Raw genomic sequence first — 20,891 nt, 5'->3', positions numbered from 1 at the left:
TTAGCAAGTGCTCTTAGTATCCAAAAAGAAAATTTGGGGTAACCATGCATTTTTCAGAGATAATAAAGCTTCAATTTGGAAAAAAAAGCCATACATTACTTTGTATTTGACTGTTTTTTAGAATAATTGTTGCTTAATTATCTCTAAAAAATGCGTGGTTCCCCCAATTTTCTTTTGGATTTCAATAGCTCTTAATGAGATCTGCTTTCCCCCCCATAGTCAGAAACCACACAAAAATACTTCATTATTAGTAGCCACCGTCCTTAAACTTGGTTGTAACTTGAGATGCGGGCTCCCTGTACAATGCTTTCAATCCTGAATCCCGGCAATATGATGATGGAGTGTTCGAATGCGTTAGTGATGATACGGAGGTTGCGTCAACCACAACTAAACAAATTTAATTAAAAACTGTATAAGTTATCCAGCTGATCCTAAAAGTTTGAAAAGGTTACATATTTTGGTCTTAAATAGGGTCACGGTTTGGTGAGCCGAACCGTACACCTCCCCCTACGCCCACAAAAAAAAAAATATTTTGAGGAGTGCCCCCCCCCCCCCCCCCCACCCCGGGCAATTAAGCCTGGAAAAAACTCAATCGGGAAAACAGCGAATGAAGAAATAATCATGCAGAATTATTATATTATATCATATCTTTTTTTTCGTTCTTCTGTCCATTCCTTTATTTATTTTGCTCTTGGAAATGGGATTTTGTCTCTGGGACTTGGACGCTTAATGGGCAGATTCGTACCCAGTCGCTGTTTACGTGTTTTGTGGGGTGAGAAGCTTGGATACGAGGATGGATTGAGGCGCGCGGGGTGTCCTGGGAAGAGGCGAAGAAAAAATAGCGCCTCAATCCATCCTCGTATCCAATCTTCTCACCCCACAAAACACGTAAATAGCGACTGGGTACGAGTCTGCTTATTAGGGACCTTTACAAAACAAAAGTTGACCAAAGTTGAACGCAAGGACGACTTTTCAAATCTAGTTGATGATGCCGTGTCACACCAATTTTGTTTCTAGGGTCTCCTTATTAAACTGTAATGAAACTGTTAATGAACGTTTGTTTTTTTTTAAATTAACAGGACAATACCAGACGTATTCTCTGTCTCACAACGCTATCACATCGCCTCACCAGGAATCATCACACCAAGACGAGCGGTGAGTTATCCGTTTTTCTGCTTTGCGCTTGCTAATATATAAACACATGCGCAATACGACAGGTACACTTTAGTCTGATATTCTTTTGTATCAGTTGTCAGCGAGAACAACATTTAGGACCATATTCAATGAATTTTAATCCTGTACGGTGAATGTGGTGAACTCCCACGTATTCTGCAATTACCGCTCTACACTCTGTTTTTTTTATAAGAACCTTTTTGATAAGAACATCGAGGCTGAGATTAACCAAAACTTTAAGAACTTATTAAGAACATTCCTCAGGCTGAGAGTCGATTAAGAACGTTTTTATATTGCTAATCTGTATATAAAATCAAGGTAATAAATGTAAATTAACCAAAATACATAAGGGCATGTTTTGTATAACATTAACAATGGTGACACACTTCTCGGTTTGTCATAATCAGCAGTTCTTGATACCATATCTCATCAGACAATGCATTTTGATAGGTTTCCTGGTCACGTCCTCGTTGATTTACTGAAATACATGTAGTGTATACCATGTAATTTAAGAAAATCTTAAGAACGTTTTTAGCCTCAAGTCGCAATAAAAGATAAGAACGTTCAGCCTCAGCTCCAAAATTAGACGTTCTTATAAAAAAACAAAACAAAGAAAACAAGGTGTATATCCAGTGAACGGCCCTCCAAAACAGGTATTTTATATTACTCCCCCTGTCTGGTAAACTACCTGTGTATAGTTAACGACCCCACCGTCTGGCCTTCTCAACAACAGGGTACCTGAGTACTTTCCTATCCACCACTGACGATAACGAGTTGAAAGGTGTTTGTTTTTTACTTGTTTATTTTTTTCAATGTATCTTGCACCGCTCCAAAGTTGGTTAGTTCTAAATTCTGTTTTCGCAGAAATCGAATAGACGCCTCTCTTTAACAAACTCTCCTCTAAAACGACAATAAATACATAATAAACAACAAAGGTCCCTTCTGGTCATAGACCGTAAGCCGCCAGTATCGAGGGCGCAAGTTCGAAGTAGAAAGAACTGAATGATCATAACCGGTCACAGGGAAACCTCACTTGGCCTTCTGCCATTTTGAAATATGATGTACAACTGTCTCATTCAACTGCTATCATTCGCACTGTGTCTACCTTAATTCAGAATAACAGCCATTTTGTGTGAAAGTAGGTATTGTGCAGAACGTTACGCGCATTGTGGTACCGTATGTCGCGGCCTGAGCGATTTTTGGACTTCATTTAGACTGCAAACAAGCATTGATTTAACTTTTGTTAATACTAAGGTATTAGGAGCATCCCAATATGTTTTGATGCTCTTACAACTATGGAAAATTAAATATGTATAATGTACAATAATGATACTTCAATGATTTACACTATACTAATATAAAAGACCATAAAATTACAATCTATACCTAGAATATATCTAGAAAAGGAAAAGTCTTCAGTTTGGATTTAAAACTCGCCAGAGTGTCTGAGCTCTCGCGCTGTCGAGTTTAGATATGACAGGAGATGGGTCAAACTTGGAATTAATAGCTGAATAGAGTTAGATGTCATCTATATACAACATGCAGTCCATGCCATGTGCTCTTATCCCATCTTTAATCGATGCGAAGTAGAAGGAGAATAAAAGTGGATCCAGTACTGAGCCCTGAGGCACTCCATACCAATTGCCAAAAGCACATCATTAAGAACACGCCCCATTGCTGTTTCCGTTCTGTAGAACTATTTGTAGGCTGACTTAAATTTCGCAGCAGTTTATTCTTCATCAGGTAACCAATGAACTGCTGAGACGCAATCCTTTCCAGTAGCTTCGAGAGAAAAGCTATATTTGTGAAAAAAGAAAAAAACCAACAACAGCAACAACAACAAAAAACAAACGCGCCGCCCAGTACAGGAGTGAGGCTCACGCGCGTGAATCTACGCTTTCTGATCTCCCTCCGTGAATTTCAACAGACTGTTGTGCAGTATACACTTTATCAAAATCTTCATGATGTTCAAAGTGTTTAAGGTCACGCACTCTACTTTTCTGTTTATCCCAGCAGTTCTTGTACACTTTGCTTGGAAAGTCTAAGACTGCACCATTACCATAACTATGTTCACTGTCCGCAATAAATAAACTATAACTGTCTCTACGTCTTCGTCCATGTCTATGGCTATGTCTATATCTATATCTACGTTTGTGTCTGTGTCTATGTTTGTGTCTTTGTTTATGTCTATGTCTATACCTATGTTTATGCCTGTGTCCATGTGGTATATGGTCTACGTTTGTGTCTGTCTATGTCTATGTTTGTGTCTATGCCTGTGTCTATACCTAAGTGTGTGTCTATGTCAATGCTTTTGTCTATGTTGATGTCTGTTTCTATTGTGTCCATGTCTATGTCTATGTCTATGTTTGTGTCTAGCTTGTCTATGTCTATGTGTACGTCCTGTACATTTGACATGTAACAAACGTCTCCCTTTGGAGCTTTATCCTACTTTCTGCGTCGGTTCTGTGGCTCTATTAACGCTTTCGTTTCTCTGAATTTCTCTGATCCTGTTATTTGCTGGTGGGCAAATGCAGCAGATCATTCCCTTGATCTTCGTCCTGAATCGTTGATTCACCAGAGCATACACAATTGGGTTGATAGCGGAATTGAAAATGATCATTGTGCTAGCAGTAGCATGTGCTGCACCATGAATGCTGTAACCGGGAATATGAGTGGCGAGGATGTAGCTAGTCGTCTGAGGCAGCCAACAAACCACAAAGATGGCACTGACAGTTATGACCATTAAGGTGACTCGCTTCCGTACCTTTAACACACCCTGTGTGAGCATAGTTCGATATCATTAGAAATGAATTCCCAAATCTAAGAATGATGCCAGCCTTAGATTGAAATTGACTTATCTCTTGGTAAAGGAACACACAGAATAAGTGACTGGAGTGAAGAAAGCAGTAAAAATGAAACAGTCAATCACTGAACTCATAGAGAGAATAACTCGATTAACCTGTGTGCAAACCTGAAACCACAGTTTAATAACGCAATGCGAACGTCGTCCCCCTCTCCTCAAAAAGACTGATAAAAAGATAACAACTTTTCTCCTCATCCCTTTGAAAAGGAAATCTCTCACTGAACAGCAGCAAATGTATTATTATCGAGATTAGAGCGGTTTTCGATCGAGTGTCGTAAAACCAAAACCAATCATAACAGGTGCAAACACCGCAATGAACCAATCAGAATTCAAAGCAAATTCAAGTAACCGGCACCAAGCGCGGGAAAGCGCGTTTGGCGAAAACACGTTTGGGTTTGGGTTTTACATCTTATTGGTTGAGAAAGTGGCGGGAGTTTTGTCAACCAATCACAGAGCGTAGTAATGGAAAACCAAAGCAAAAACGCAATTACTTTCGACACTCAATTGGAAACCACTCTAAAGAACTTGTTTTCATTTTTTTCAAACCTGTTGTCGGTTGTTTTCTGCATTAGGCTCTGCAGGTTTGCACCACAATGTATGAACGATGCTGGAGTATATAATAACCATGAATGCGACGGGGAGAAAAGCCACGAAAAGAAACCAAACCAAGCTGTGAGCTTTGCTCATCCATTTCTTGGGCCACATAAGCTGGCATGAATCCGTTTCTTTGTCAAAATTTCTTATCAGATAGGTTGGAAAAGTTATCACCAGCCCAAACATCCAAGAACAAGGTATAACCACCTGGAATGGCAAAAAGGCAAAGGAATGAATGTTATAGGCACGATTCCCTTCGCGGACTCAGAAATTTTATTCCCACACAAAGAAATTACAAACTACAAGATACAATAAAATAATTTAAATTAAGTTACAAAGAAGGAGGAGACCGAAAAGAAAGTAGAATTCTTATGCATGATTAGGCCTTTCCAGTTAACTTAAGTTGACTACAAATAATAAAGTTAGTTACATGGCGTTAGAAATCACGTGTTATTCTTAGTTTTTGATGATTGTATTGAAGGTGCCATGACCTCTTCAATGTCAGTTCCAGATATGGACGGGAAAAAAGGGCAGGACAACCCTCTAGGAGGGACGTTCAAGATTATCGGGGTAAGATATCGGTACTACGCTTATAAAAATGCTTGGGACCTTGGCATCAAGTTGCTAGTGTTAAGTTGGAGACAGCGAGAGATTCTGTATAAGCCAGGTTCTTCACTGGCTTCACTTAAAGAAAGTGTAACATAGGATATGTAGTTTATCTTATGAGAAGTAAAGACCATTATTATGATGATGATGATGATGATTATTATTATTATTATTATTATTATTATGTGCAGTAAAAGTATCTGTATGCACAGTATCAGAAAGCAACACAGGGCGCGTAGCGTAACCTGTGAGCCAAGCGAAACTTAAAATAGCACATGAATAAATCAATAAAATGTATATACATATATAAAAGTCATAGTCTAGATGTCTGAAAGTCTAAAACTCATGCAAATAACTATTCATGGCTGGTCTATCAATCTTGGTATAATATAACGTTAGCATGTTACTACTTTGAAAGTTCTTGCAATGTTCAGCGTCGCCGATAAAACCGCCTTCTGCATTCTCTCTAGGACTTGAGTAGTCTTTCGCCCAACCAGTGATCGCACACTAATCTCTGTCTCTTTCGACCAGCCGCCAAGCACATCCATGATAATATTATACTGGTGCACCTCGTATCCTTTATATTGCTCCTTCAGCTCCCCCCTCAAGGGACCATACTTCATTGTTTTCTCCTCGCTCTTCTTCTCTCGATTACTGATCCATGGACAACTCATCTCTATGGTCATGACTTTCTTGCTCTCATGAATCACAACCCTCGTATCGACTCGGTTGGCTTGCACCTCCTGATGTTCTGCATACACAGGTACATCCCACCACGCTTCTACTTGTTCTGACTTGTACACCGGCTTTGGCATCACTGGCGATGGTACCACCATCACGGTGGTACTTCCTCAAGAAGATCTTGGTCACGTAGGAGCTCGTAGAACATGACTTTTAAAGTCATGTTATGTCTGAGCAAATACTTGTTCTGAGCTAGTGCAGAACACCCGGCCAGAATGTGCAGGACACTTTCTTGGACATGACCACATAGCCTACACTTCACATCCCCGGGACAACTCGTGTGTGTCTTCTTACTGGAGTATAGCTTTGTGGGCAAAAGTTGCTTGTACAGTTCAAATGCACCGGCAATAGTGTGCGAGGGGCATGATCTCCATTTATTCAGCCAACTGAAACACTCATTCTTGCACAGCTGTAAATCAGACTTCCTCTCAGTCAGCAACTTTCCCTGCCATTCTAGTCCACGTACTTCCTTCTCAAGCTTTTTCTCCACTCGTTCATCATCATCATTATTATTATTATTATTATTATTATTATTATTGTTGCTATTATCATTATTATTATTATTATTATTATTATTATTATTATTATTATTACTATTATTACTGTATTATCAGCATACCTTCAGGTTGCGATTAGTAAGCTTTCCCTTGTTTCCATGGGGATGCTTGATGGAAAAGTACCGTTCGGTAGATATGGCAACCAAAGTGAAAACTGAGGTGGCACTTGCGGCCCAGGCCAAGTTTCCACCTGTCACTACCCTGCAAAGTACTGTGCCAGTCATCCCCTCTGGGTGGGTGAAAGTGTTAATAAAAATGTATCTTGGAGCGAAAAATGTGACCGCAGTCATGTCGGCGACAGCTAGGTTCATCAGAAGGTAACAGATTGGTGTTCTGTGAAAAATTGGTGAATTGATCTTAGTTTTGGAATATCAAGCAGCGGCTGAAATAACGCATTTTTGTCTTTTTTTTTGTTGCTGTTGTTTTCTCTTAAAAACGAAATGTAGTCAAATAAAGCCAACGACATACAAACAAACCATAAACAAACAAGAGGAGAACCGCAAGATAACTTTGCCTTGTAAACGCTCAAAATTTATATGTTAATTAAGATTTACATGATTTTTAGACATTCTACGTTGTTGCTGTGCAAACAAATAACATGTAAATTTGGGCTACAGAAGCATGTAAATTTCAGCCAAAATGACATGGAAAATGTTTGAATAGAAGATGAAAGCAACATGTAAATATCCAGAACAAGACATGTAAATAACATAGAGACTAGAGATTAGGGAGTGCGTTCGATGATCTCGATCCCAGGCTCTGTTTCCGTTGCCAAGTTGCAAAACCTGCGGGGGATGCCAGATACGCGTCCCAAGATCCATTCATTCGTTGTCCCATACAATCTTGACTCCAAACGCTATTAGGAGTGCGTTCTTTCTACGTCGAACGCAATAAGACATAATGAGGTAAATGATATGTAGATTTTCGGGTAGTACATGGAAATAACATCAATTTCAATTCCAGAGATAATAAAATATGGAAATTAGAAATAAGAGGTTGTGAGAACCGCAACAACCAGTATATCACACGTTCCCAACTTACCTCATATCTCGATTCTTCAGTACGATAGCACAAACCAGAGAGTTCCCGACGATGTTTAAAATTGCTAGAATGGAATCCACTGTTGTTATGGCGACTTTTGTGCGTTCAGACTCCATGTACAAAGGCTAGGCTTCAGGAGATGCTTCAGTTGCCTGTCTAAAGCAATAATAATAATAATAATAATAATAATAATAATAATAATAATAATAATAATAATAATAATAATAATAATAATAATAATAATAATAATAATTATCATGATGATGATGATGACGACGACGACGACGACGACCTGATTGAAAGAGCATCAAGATATACTCACTTTGAACTGAAAAACATCACTATTGATGAGAACAAATTCCCATTGCTGGCTTAGAATCGCATTGCAGCGATTACAGTGTATTTTTATCATCTTATGGGAACACTTGAATAAGCGCTGCACCAGAGCTGGGGCGCTTATTTGAGGGCGGCGCTTATTAACCATTCCGCTCCTTGTGCGGCGCTTAATCGAGGGCGGCGCTTATTCGAGTAAATACGGTACATAAGGCCGGGTTCATACGTCGAACTTTACATGAGCCGAACCTAATCATTTGGTTTGGCGCATGTAAAGATCGACGTATGAATCAGTTAGGATCGACAGATTTGTATTTGAGTCGACCCGCCGTTCTATTCGACTGCGCCAGTCGAATAGAACGGCAAAAGTTCGACTTCGATTCAGACGTCGAACTTTTCATGTGCCGAACCAAATGCATACGTTACGTATAAATTATATAAATTATATCTATCCCAGAGGTCTGTGCTTTCCATCGACTTGGCATGTGCGCAAAGGACTTCATTCTGAACAAGATGGCGGGAAAAGAGGAATTTGCTTGTTCTTCTTGTTTCGAAACAACTGAATATACTTGTCTGAGATGCGAAAGATTAAAAAAAAAAGAATATATTCTTGAAGTGCACACGCACTTCAAACCGACAGAAACTTTCCAATACAGGCTATATCAAAGGCGAAACGTCAAGACTTCTCAGAACAAAATCTTCAAAAATAACATTTGAAGAAAACATTACTCTATTCAAACAGAGATTATGTATCAGAGGTTACCTCGATAACCTTATAAATAAAACTCTTTCAGAAGTCAACCTCCGCGAAAGAATGTCGGCACTACAAAACAAACTCAAAACCCGTTTGTTATGGAATATCGCCCTTCTGCGCCTAACCTAAAACAATTCAGATGAGTAAATACAGGAGCCATAATCAGGGATGGAGACCGTAAGCGTTGGGTCCACACGTCCCCATGAGTTGTACCAAAAAAAAATTATTTTTAGAAAAAATTGCTTCCCCCCCCCCCTCACGTCATAAACCTGCGTGAATACACGCAAATTTGCGTGGGACTACTACCTTATAGGTGACACGGAAAGCAGCTGAGTAAAGATTTACTTAAGATAAAAAAGTCCTTACCTGTCTGAGTACATGTCCGTAGAGTGTAAGCTTTTTTTCATTCATTCAACAGTAGCAACGCACGCAGCGCCACTGTTTTGGCGCCTTTTTAACTTTACTGTGAGAGTCATGTGATCAATAGGCCGCTTATTCCAACTTTTCCCGTCTTCGTTCAATTGTTAGCTTTTCTTTGTGAGAGTCTAATTCCTTAAATGTGGGCACTGAGGAGATATTCCCTGGCAGAATTTTAAAATTTGGACGCCATTTTGAACGAGTAGAAAAAAATTTCAATTTCTCCACGCGCGATCATAGCCGTTTACACGCGTGCACGGACGCGCGTATGCGCAATTTTTTTTTTCTAAAAACAGATTTTTTGGTACAATACATGGGGACAAGCCCACAAGTCAAAATGGCATCTCGTTACGGTCTCCGTCCCTGATTATGGCTCCTGGTAAATGACACTTGATAGAAAATCAGCCTCTGCTACGGGAGATCTACAAAGACCCTTCCTTACTTTCGTACAGAAAAGGGAGATCTTTGAAAGACGTACTCGTAAGAGCAAATTAGCTTTGAAGTTCATATTCTTCCTATCTCGACCAGTGGGAGCCGTGTTTGGCCTGTCTTTATTATTTTACCAGACAAGCTCTTCCATGTCACAATTCATCTTTCCCGCCATTTTGAATCTTGTTGAGTAAAAACAACAGCCGCTGACCGCGAAAATCTACTTTTTCACTCTAGCTTTAATTAAGTTCGACTTTAGTTGAGTTCGACATCTGAATCAACTGCCGAACTTAATTATTTGGGTCGACCTTAATAGGTATTAGGTTCGGCTCATGTAAAGTTCGACGTATGAACCGGGCCTAAGTTTTACAACTGTCATAATAATAATAATAATAATAATAATAATAATAATAATAATAATAATAAGAATAATAATAATAATAATAATAATAATAATAATAATAATAATAATAATAATAATTTATAAAATGAGAATAACAATTTTCTCAAAATATTTTGCATCTAAACAGTTTTAATGCCACATCACCTTGTTGCTTTTTAATTGACCAGAATGTTACAGCAGGTGTCCTTTAAGCTAAGGTAAAAATTACAGTCTCACTACTAGCCTAAGTAACTGATCCTTGAGCTCCTCGTTTATGTTTTCCTCCTAACTTTTGCATTTAATTCTTTAGCAAGTGTTTAAACATTGAATTATTATGTCAAGGCGGTATAAATTTTTCTAAAATTGGCGTAAAGGGACGGAAACCACGCGCCTCACAAAAAATACCACCGCACACTGACCCTACGCATGCTCTCCAATTCAGAATGTTCATGTTCACTTCAGTTTTACTTTAGTTCCAAAATGGTCACCATATGCTAATGAATGTTATACATAATTTCCTATCAATTCAAAAGATGATTTTATTGTCAGCTGTTTCTTGATAGAAATATACATGTTCCTGTTCAAGAACAATTCATTGTGTCCCAGCAATCAACACACACAAAAAAGGACTCTTGGGACTTAAATATCAACACAATGAAAGTTGTGAAGACAGTTTCATTTTAGAGTAAATTTCAGTAATTTTCTACATGTAAAATTCCCAATAAATAAAATTAATGCTTACTTCTAGCACATTGGCAACTGTTTGCTTTAAAACAATACGTGGGCCGGGTTGTTCAGAGCTGGGATACACAGTTTACATAAAGGTTTCTCTGTACGCAACACTTAGGTTCATATATGTTATTCAGTATATTTATCTGCCACACGAACCATCCATCCTTTCCCTTTAACTGCTACCTATACTTACCAAAATTCTATCGAGATGTTATTTCCCACTGGCAGAAAAGTAATAGCACTAACCCAAAAACGAAAGGAGACGTGTTAAATCAAATAATATCGAACAATCAGTTTATTTGAGTAAACAAGTTTGGAAAAAAGTAGACCTTGAAAATCTCTCGTGCTCTTTCGAGAACGAGGGTACCACCTTGATAACTTTTACAACCTTCATGCAGAAATACAACGTCAAGAATAATTTTCTACAGTATTAAAGCCTTCTATCTGCAATACCTCAGGAATGAAAAACCATGCTAAAGCATGAATTTTTCGCGGCGTAAGAGGGCGGCAGGTTGCTTCGTTTTCCTTTAGTTTTGGAGAAAGTAACGGGAATTGAATCTAGAGAGCGCTGATGGAAGAGGGGAAGAACCAGGGAGTGTATCAAACGGAGAGAAGAGAGCGGAAAAGAGCTGACTTTTATCGACTATCATGCGTGTGGTCAAACAGGGAAAACTATCATCGACTACATGAGGAATTTGTTCACGTTCAAGTTTATGATAGTTGATGACAATGCATGATAGATGGCGGTCAAACGAGTGCGTGAGTTTTAAACGTCATGGACTATTGTCAACTATTATCGATTGTCAATCGCCGTTTTACCAGGGCTTAACTCGCAAACTACTCCCCCACGTAGACCGACCGTGTGCACTAGGGCTTATTTTCTATACTGAAAATTGAAGATTTTTGTACGCTCTTAAAATGAAACATCATTATCGTTCAGGAAATGCTGAAATAAGGTCACATTAACCTAGGAGTTAAACTCTTGACATACCCCGGCTTAAACACAGAGGAAGAAATTGTTTAAGTTTTGAAATGCAGAAACTCTCCGGAGTGTCCGGTAAAAATATACCTGTCCAATACACGGTAAATAATAATAGTTGTACTGTTCAAAATAATGTGCTTGCTACCAGTAAATGTACTACGGTTTTTAAAACACAAAGAACAAGTAATATATAGGAATTCAAATACCTCAGAGTTGAAACCCAGTGTGCTTATCTTGACTTGGCAGGTTTACGAAACTGCAACTAACATGGAAAACAGAAGCTATAATTTATAGTGCCTCGCAGATGTTAATTAATATTTCAATTTCCTTGTTTCCCTTTTTATTGACGTGTTGTCAGGCTTAAAATTAAGACAGTTTAATGTTTTGACAAGCACAGCGAACGTGCATGCACACTGTCTGAAATACCCTTATCAAGACGTTTGAGTGTATTTTCAGCAAAGAAAGATGGAACGAAATGGACTGAACGAATGAAACCAATCCAAACCGTGAGGTTATGATTGGCTTGCAAACGTCAGCAATTGAGACATAATCAGAAATTTTCAACTTCAAGTCAGATTAGGATACAGCTGAATTCAAACTTGCCGTTAATTTGCATAATTTTTCTCGATAAAACTGAGACAAAAGAAAGTAAGAAATTCCCCTTGCGAAAACGTTCTAGAAAGAGTTAATAACGAGTAAAAAGATACGATACCGGCGTATCTCGAGTGACGAATGAAAAATAACGATCGCAATGCCACAGGAAGCCTTCACGTCGAGTTGTTGTTACTGTTTTTTATGCCTTTAATGAAAAAAGCCTGTATTTGGAATACCTTATTCACGTTCAGCTAATGGGAAATGCTGAACAGAGAAACCGCGAGTTCTAGTGTAACTAATGAATTTTGGACAATTTTAGGAGCCTGAAAGTCTCGGTTCTAGACCTCTCATGCAGAACCACGGCATTTGTACCAGACCCTCTTGAGCCCATCAGCAGCAAATCGTCAGCTGATTAAGAACGGTGCCTACTTTTGTTACTGCGCATACGTTCTGCGCATCTCGAGATAGTTGGGTTTCCTAAAGGTGGTGCCCACTGATACAGGGATATTTTAGCGTTTTAAAACTATGCGGAGAAAGTAGAACTTAGCAAGTGCTCTTGGTTTCCAAAAAGAAAAAGCTTCAATTTGGAAAAAAAAAAAAAGCCATACATGGCTTTCCATTTTATTGTGTGTCTTTTTTTAGAAAAATTGTTAGTTATTTATCACCAAAAAATGCGTGGTCACCCCCAGTTTTGTTTTTGGATTTCAATAGCCCTTGCTAAGATCTGCCTTCCCCGCATAGTCAAAAACCACACAAAAATACTTCTTTATTAGTAGGCACCATCCTTAAACTTGGTTTTAATTCGAGGTGCGGGCTCCCTGTACAAAGCTTTCAATCCTGAATCCCGCCATGTGATGATTCCTATTCGTCGGATGCATTAGTGATGATACGGAGATTGCGTCAACCACGACTAAACAAATTTAATTAAAAAACTCTATAAGTTTTCCAGCTGATCACATAGCGTAATTGTGTGTATTTTTATAGGTTGTCTTTTATTTTAGATAGTTTTCCACTAAGAGTTACATTAAACAACACAGTAGGAGAAAGTGAACACGTTTGCAACTCTAAATATACAATGAATTAACCTCGACATTCGCCTGTAACTTCCACCGGAAATGCATTCTCGACGGCGACTGGTCACTGAACAGAGTGCCAGGGTTTCTCCTTCGGACTGTCCGTTTGTTCATTTTTAAAAACTATGTTGCTCAACACTCCTTTAAGTAATATTAATTATTATTATTATTACTAAATTGTTAATTTATTATCATTCATGTTTGAAGAGCACAGCAAGAATAATTTGTTTAATAGTATCCATGGTTTGCTTAATCATTTAACATTGATCAGGGTATTGTTACCGTATATTTTAGAAGGAGAATGGTTCTTCTAATGGGGAAGAAAGCAACTTCAACCGTCAAAAGTATTCTGCTAGGATGGCCAGGATAATTAGTTTTCATGTCATTTCTCATTTCTCTTCAAAAAGAAACACTGTAATTCTTGCAATGTCTGTCCTAATTGACATTGGCGGCCATTTCGCGTGAAAATGCTGATTGAGTATAAGGTCAGTCGCATTGCAATACCGTGTGTCCCGGCCATAACAAGTTTTAACTTGATTTGCGTCACAAAACATTCCATATGTTGTTACATTGGCTAGTACAAACGTGCGGCTCTCTACTGGGATTGGAGGCTCTCGCGCAAACTTATCCTCACCTGCCCCTATTCAAGTCTTATGTTGATGTTTTCAATGAATCGAGCCTCCCTGTTTGCATTTTCAGCAAAACAAACGATTGTTTTCCGGTTGAGTTTTTTGCAATCTTCGTGATATAGTGCAAACTCAGTGCAAAGTCACGTGCCCTCCTCTCTTGTTCCCAGTAGTTTGGGTGATTGGTTAAAAGAAGTTTAAATTTACAAATTTTGCTCCGAGTGGCAAATGCCACGAGTGGACGTAGACTTATAACCGAAATAAAATGTAAATGTAGGCTAAAACATGTGTATGTCGCCTTTTCCTTAGCCAAGTCTCATCCGCTCCTGTATACTTTGCTTGCCAAGTCTGAAGGACCAGTGTTACCGTCCATAGCTAGGTGTACTGACAACGTCTTTGTCTATGCCTATGTCTATGTTTCCCGTATTTTGCTTGGAACTTTATCCTGTTTCCTGGGGTGGATCTGTGGCCCTGTTAACAATTTCGATCCTCTGGATATTGATCCTGTTATTTGCCGGTCGGCACATGCAGCAGATCATTCCCTTGATCTTCTCCCTGAATCGTTGATTCACCAGAGCGTACACAATTGGGTTGATAGCGGAATTGAGCATGAGCATTGTGTTAGCAATAGCTTGTGTTACACCATGAATGCTGTAACCGGGAATATGAGTGGAGAGGATGTAGCTAATCGTGTTAGGTAGAAAGAATACTGCAAAGATGACACTGACAGTTATAACCATTAAGGTGACTCGCTTCCGTACCTTTAACACACCCTGTAGAAAAAAATACAGCTCAGTATCATTACAAGCTAGTAGTAATAAAAGATAAGGGAGTGCGTTCGATTATCTCGATCCCAGGCTCTCTCTGCTTTGCCAAGTTGGTGATGATGTCATCCACCCTGCCCTGCCTGGCATGCCTGATACGCGTCCCAAGACCCTTTCATTCGTTGATTGTCCCATACAATGTCGACTCCTATCTCTATAAGGAGTGCGTTCTTTCTACGTCGAACGCAACGAGTTGTCGAGTCTATAGAAGATGCGTACCTCATAATGAAAACAACTTTGGGTTTTGAGTGAAATAAGGGAGGGGGGGGGGGGGGAGCAAACTTTTCACTTCAATGAACTCAAAAATGAGAATAAGTTGATTAGGCTGCACGTCGTCGTAACCAAGCAATGTTAAGTCAAATGCAGGTTAATGACGGAATGCAATGAAAACAACGTACCCTCCGCCTTATCTGAGAGCAAATTTATTTTAATCACCACCACCAAATCAGTTTTATTAAAATGCATATGAAGTGAAAAATAACTAGGCCTTTTTTAAAGGCCGTTTAAAGAGATCAGGAATGGGGTTTTCCTTTTTTGAATATCTTCTCTCGTTCCAGAAATATTCACGTTTTTGTTCAAAAACTGATCATGTCTTAAATTGCTTAGTACAAAGATAGATCACAAAATTATTAATATGTCGGGAAAGGGTTGAGTGATGCTGCTCAAACTTGGCACCAGTAAGGTACGCCAGCAAGATACAAAAGAAGACCCATTTTGACTCGGTCCCAAGTCCGTTTTTGTTATGAACGATTTATCTCTATTTTCGACTAGATAACGAGAGGCAGACAGTCCTACTTGAAACACACGAAGTGCTCATATTGACGTACGTCTTCTCACCATCTCATTGGGAGTAAACGACGTCTGATTAAGACAAAAAAATGAGAACGTCAATCAAGCAAAAAATAGACCCGATGGCAAAATTTTTGCCATGGCAACAGCACAGTTTGTACCTTGTCTGAGGTACGTTACTGGTGCCAAGTTTGAGCAGCATCACTCCGATATTTTCTAAGATATTAGGGAGTTTTAGAATTAGGTCTATGGCAAACGACAGAAATTGACCTCTTGACCATTTTTATCTTTTATTTGCCGCTCGTTGTTTTCAGTTTCTCAGTAAAATTGAGTAGCTTTTACTGAATTGTTTTGCACTATTCTCATCTATGTACTCTTTTTTTTTTTTCAAGAAAACATGAACGCGAATCTCACGTTTGCCGTAAACACGATCCTAGCATGGGGATGGGGGAGTAGGAACGATTTCTGATCTTAGTTTAATACAATAAAAAAAAAAAAAAAACAGTCAGTTTATGAGAAGCATAATTACGTTACTGGTATTTTTTCGTTGTTAAAGTACAAATTTTCAACTTTGTATTTATAATTGAATATTGTAATAAATTCGTTTAGTACAAGTGAACTGGTCTTTAGTTTACTTACATACACAGAGTTTCATGAAGAGGAGGGTGTGATTTATGGAGTCTGGCTCACTACAGTAAATGCAGTCACTGTCTGTATTTATCCCACATCTGAAGAGTTTTTTCTTTGTGATAACAATCCTATAAATAAATTTGAATTGAAATTCTTTCAACTTATTTTCTTTGCATAATTTTGAAGCCATTTTAAAAACATCTGTCCAATTCTTTGTGTCTATTGAAATATCTCTTTTCCATCTTTCTGGGCCAGCGTGAGGTGATCAGTGTTTCTTAACGAGAAGTAGGCGATAATAGTCTCGTGCCCTATACGTTTCAAAATTGATTTGACTAGTCTCGCTCAGTAAGAAAGATTCCCAGTTTTCTCTGTAATTGAGGATCATGTTTTTCCCTAGGACTCGCGCTCTGTTCTTCAAACGCAAAGGAATTGCACTCAAGATTTGATAGAACTGGAGAAAGTTTGTGTTACAATGATATTTAGCTTGAAATTCTTGAAAAGTTAGATATTGACCGAAAGTTGTTGGATCGTATGGATACCCTTGGTAAACCATTCCCTTATAAATAGCGGTTTCCCAACCTTTTTTTGTTTGTTTGTTGTTTTTTTTTTTCATTTATTTATTTATTTTTTGCTTTATTCAGAATTAATTAATTATTTTATTTTATTCATTTTCCTAATGTATGTAAGTAACACCTGGTATAAATAAGCAATGTATCCTGTAATATCGGAGGCCATAGTAGAGTACTTTGTCGTAAAAAAAAAGTAAACACAATTCTAAGACGCTTTATTCTTTATTTTATGAATACGATTTTGACGACATAATGATATTTAGATTTAGATTTAGATTATCCTTGCACCGAGTCGATTTGTGACGTCTTCATTTTTAAACAAAAAAACTTGATTTCCCTGGAACGAGAGAAGATATTTCAGAAACGAAAAGGCCATTATTCGTCACTTGAAAGGACACTTAAACAGACTTAATTAGTTTGCTTTTATTTCAAACCTGTTGTCGGCCAATATTGCTTCCATTAGTCCCATTACGTTTGCACCATAATTTGTAAATGACTCTCGAGTAGAGAATAACCATCAATGTGACGGGGAGGAAAGCCAAGACCAAAAACCAAGTCAAGCTTTCCGCTTTGCCCATCCATTCTCTGGGATACTTCAGACTGCATGAATTCACCTCCTTGTCCACGTTCCTGACCATAAACTTTGGGATAGCTATAACCACTCCAAAGATCCAAGAACAAGGTATAATAACCTGGAATAATAATGGCAAGTGAAATGAATCATGTCCTATACTGCTCTATACCTTAATGCTGTCTAAAACTATAGAGCACATTCTATAGCTTTTATGTATTTCTTTTTTTTTTAAAAAGTACGTTGTTGAACATTCTGTATATACACCGGTCAACATTTGACGATTTATAGCACAATCAACAAAGTAACTCAATTGTGATTGGTCGAAAGTAGTACAATTAATCCTAAACTGTACAGCCAACACAGGAAAATTTGGAACGCCTACAAAACAAAATAAGTGGCTAGGTTTGAGGTAAACGAGGCTCGTAATAATAGGAACACAATGAACTGTGAGCTATCTTTGTCTGTCTGATCTGTTTTAGTGCATACAAAGTAATAAGTAGGTTGTGGCTAGAACATTCTCACGCTTATAAAGTATTGTTGTAAGTGTTATGCAGGTAGAATTATTGTCATGTAGAAGCATGTCTTGTATTTTGTAGAGTTTTCTGGCGGTCCGTTATTATGATAACAGTATTAGCATACCTTGAGCTTGCGGTTAGTAAGCTTTCTCTTGTTTCCATGGGGGTACATGACAGAAAAGTAGCGTTCAGCTGATATGACAACCAAAGTAAATACCGAGGTGGCACTTGCAACCCAGGCCAAGTTAGTACCTGTCACTAACCTGCAGAGTACTGTGCCAGTCACCCCCTCTGGGTGGGTGAAAGTGTGGAGAAAAATGTATCGTGGAGTAAGAAACGTGGCCACTGTCATGTCGGCGACAGCTAGGTTCACCAGAAGGTAATTGATTGGTGTTCTGTGGAAAAATGGTGAATTGATCTTATCTTTCAAGCATAAAACAGTGGCTGGAATAAAGCATTTCGTCTTTTTCTTTTCTTTTAAAAAAAGTGTTCTTAATCCTATTCAAAATAAAGTCAACTATGCCAACATATCTTATGGAAACCAGATTTAGAGCCATTAAAATATAATGTACAGTGCTATTTACATGATTTTTGGACATTTTACGTTCTCGCTGTGCTTGCAAATAGTATAAATTTAGACTACAAAACAGGTAAATTTCCTTGCAAAGTAGGTCGTAAACTACAACGTGCAATTTCTTTCAATAAAAGATAGAAACAAAATAGGAAATTTTTGGTCAGAAGATGAAAGCAAAATGTGACTATCCAGAACAGGATATGTAAATAACATGGCAATTAGCCACAGGGTTTTCCCTATCTAGACTGGGCTTTTTTCGTCATTTGGTGCCAGGGAGAATCCGCCCCCCTCCTTAACTCCGAGACTCTGATTAAAGCTATGGCATTGACACTTGGAGGATACGTTATACGTCCAAAGATGTTTCCTTTGAAGTGATGACGTCATATGACTAGGTAATTACGTCATGATTGCCAAATAGAGGGCGTCTTGGATACACCACCGTAGATTTCTGGATTTTCCCAAAACTTTAGGAAAGCGCCAAAATTGAACGTAACGTAATGAAACCCAATAAAGGAACAGCAATATGAGCTAAAAAGAAAAAAGGTACAGTAAGAAAAGTAATTTTTCTTCATTTTGGAAAGGGATTCTCCTACCGGGCCGAGAAGGGACTTCAGACTTCAGACTTCCACTTTGGAAATGTCATTTTATCAAATGGCAACCGCGAGCTGAACTACATTCTACGAGATTACTTTTCTTTTTAGGGATGTAATAATTTCGAGATTTTGGCCTTCCAGACTTCAGACTTCAGACTTCATTTTTCCTCGTTGGGATACGGCTTAACTCATTGAAGCCCTAGCCGTATATATCAACTAAATGCAAAAGTTGAAAGAGCTGATTAAGTTAAGCAATTTGTGCAATTTTCAGCTCTTTGGAAGCAATATTTAAGAAAATATCAGCCATCAAAAACTGCAAAATTGCTGGGTGACAAAAACGTTAATGAGCCATACATTCTCTGTTAAATTTCGAGTTTTCAGAAGAGAATTTCTCCGAAATCATTCGATGTATTGGACGAAATTTTCAGACAAAACTGAAACTGTTATGCCCTTTCAATATTCAGAGTTTTTATTTTATTAGCGCTATCAGATAGTGATAAGCATATGTTAACTTTAACTTTATTACTATATTTAACCAAATTAGTTTCTAAAACGTTGAGAAAAGGAAGACTGTTCTACCGCTGTTTAGTTAAATGTTATTTGCACAAGAAGCAAAACAAATAAAGAGCTAGTCGAACCCTTAAATTAAATTTTCACACAGCAAAGGAAATTTTTTAAAAAGAATGCAAGTGATTTACATGTAAATTCAAATTTATCAAGCAATTGACTTACTTTGCAAGTTATCTTGCAAACTTATTCGACGAAAAAAAAAGAAAGAAAAAATCTTGATATTAAGTAGCAACCAGATTAACCACCGTATATCACACGTTCCCAACTTACCTTATGTCTCGATTCTTCAGTACGATAGCACAAACCATAGAGTTTCCGACGATATTTAAAATTGTCAGTACGGAAACCACTGCTGTTATGGCGACTTTTGCCTGTTCAGACTCCATGTATAAAGACAGGCCTTCAGGAGATGCTTGTGTTCCCTGTGTAAAGCAATAGTAATAATAATAATAGTAATAATACTAATTGTAAACAACGTATAAAATTATAATAAGAACTTTCTCGGGATATTTTGCGTCTGCAAAATTTTAATACCACATAACATGGTTGATTTTTAAACGAGAAGAATACTACATCATGTGCCCTCCAAATTAAACCTGTCGTAAACTATCTCTCATGTTCATGACGCAATCAGTCAAGGAGCTAGGAGCAATTCTGTTTAGGCTTACTGTGGGAAAACGCGTTTAAGATGGTAATGCTCCAGACTTTCTGGCTCCTTGGCCTAGGATTTTTTTATTTATCTTTTTTCTTTCTTTCTTTCTTTCTTTCTTTCTTTCTTTCTTTCTTTCTTTCTTTCTTTCTTTCTTTCTTTCTTTCTTTCTTTCTTTCTTTCTTTCTTTTATATGACATGTGAAAGAAAAATAGGACTTGCATTCCGCTTCAAGGTTCTCCAGCCCAATCCAACTCAATCCAATGAAAAAACCCTCATGATCAGTTTGTGAGTAGCCAATACATTGCTGGCTGAAGAAGGAAGAGCTTCAGAGAAGCTTGTTCAGTTATGGTGACCTGCAGCTATTTATTTGAAAGGAGGGTCATTTGTTTTTATCATCATCATCATCATCATCATCATCATCATCATCATCATCATCATCATCATCATCATCATCATCATCATCATCATCATCATCATCATCATTATCATCATCTTATTAAAAGAAAGACGAGACCGCTTCACCTGCCCTCTACCATTTCCCCGGCTGCCTGTGTCATGCATCATCATCATCATCTTGTAATCTTTGTTTACAAGCAAACATTTCGTAATCCCGGTTGCTTAAGGTGGCCGAACACAGTTTTTCCATTACACAGGTGTTAGTAAACATTATTAGAAAACTAAGTACTTCTGAGTACCCAAAATTA

The 20,891-nt window shown here is 38.1% G+C and overlaps 4 protein-coding genes across 6 annotated transcripts in view; all 4 read right to left on the bottom strand.

Annotated features, from left to right (window-relative positions):
• The window catches only part of LOC146458536 (pyroglutamylated RF-amide peptide receptor-like), a 57,629-nt gene that overhangs the window by 4,762 nt on the left and 31,976 nt on the right, over positions 1–20,891 (bottom strand). The gene's annotated exons all lie outside the window — the stretch shown is intronic.
• On the bottom strand, positions 1,085–11,965 carry LOC146458538 (pyroglutamylated RF-amide peptide receptor-like). The gene is made up of 5 exons (XM_085091050.1): positions 11,811–11,965; positions 7,576–7,727; positions 6,597–6,867; positions 4,583–4,837; positions 1,085–3,949 (listed from the first exon to the last, which is right to left on the bottom strand). The coding sequence occupies exons 2-5, from the start codon at positions 7,689–7,691 to the stop codon at positions 3,614–3,616; spliced, it is 978 nt and encodes a 325-aa protein (XP_084947176.1). The 5' UTR covers positions 7,692–7,727; positions 11,811–11,965; the 3' UTR covers positions 1,085–3,613.
• Positions 5,384–6,579, bottom strand: LOC146458539 (uncharacterized). The gene is given in 2 exon segments (XM_085091058.1): positions 5,384–6,060; positions 6,063–6,579. Coding segments are annotated over 2 exon segments (507 nt in total). The 5' UTR covers positions 6,141–6,579; the 3' UTR covers positions 5,384–5,631.
• LOC146458537 (tachykinin-like peptides receptor 86C) lies at positions 12,871–20,455 on the bottom strand. Its single transcript, XM_085090666.1, has 4 exons — positions 19,806–20,455; positions 17,923–18,193; positions 17,144–17,401; positions 12,871–14,670 (listed from the first exon to the last, which is right to left on the bottom strand). The coding sequence occupies exons 1-4, from the start codon at positions 19,919–19,921 to the stop codon at positions 14,338–14,340; spliced, it is 978 nt and encodes a 325-aa protein (XP_084946792.1). The 5' UTR covers positions 19,922–20,455; the 3' UTR covers positions 12,871–14,337.

The sequence above is a fragment of the Pavona decussata genome, unplaced genomic scaffold (genome assembly GCF_977016875.1).
Source record: "Pavona decussata unplaced genomic scaffold, jaPavDecu1.1 SCAFFOLD_233, whole genome shotgun sequence".
Taxonomy (NCBI): domain Eukaryota; kingdom Metazoa; phylum Cnidaria; class Anthozoa; order Scleractinia; family Agariciidae; genus Pavona; species Pavona decussata.
The sequence above is the reverse complement of the archived record's forward strand: the minus strand, read 5'-3'. Positions and strand labels throughout refer to the sequence as shown.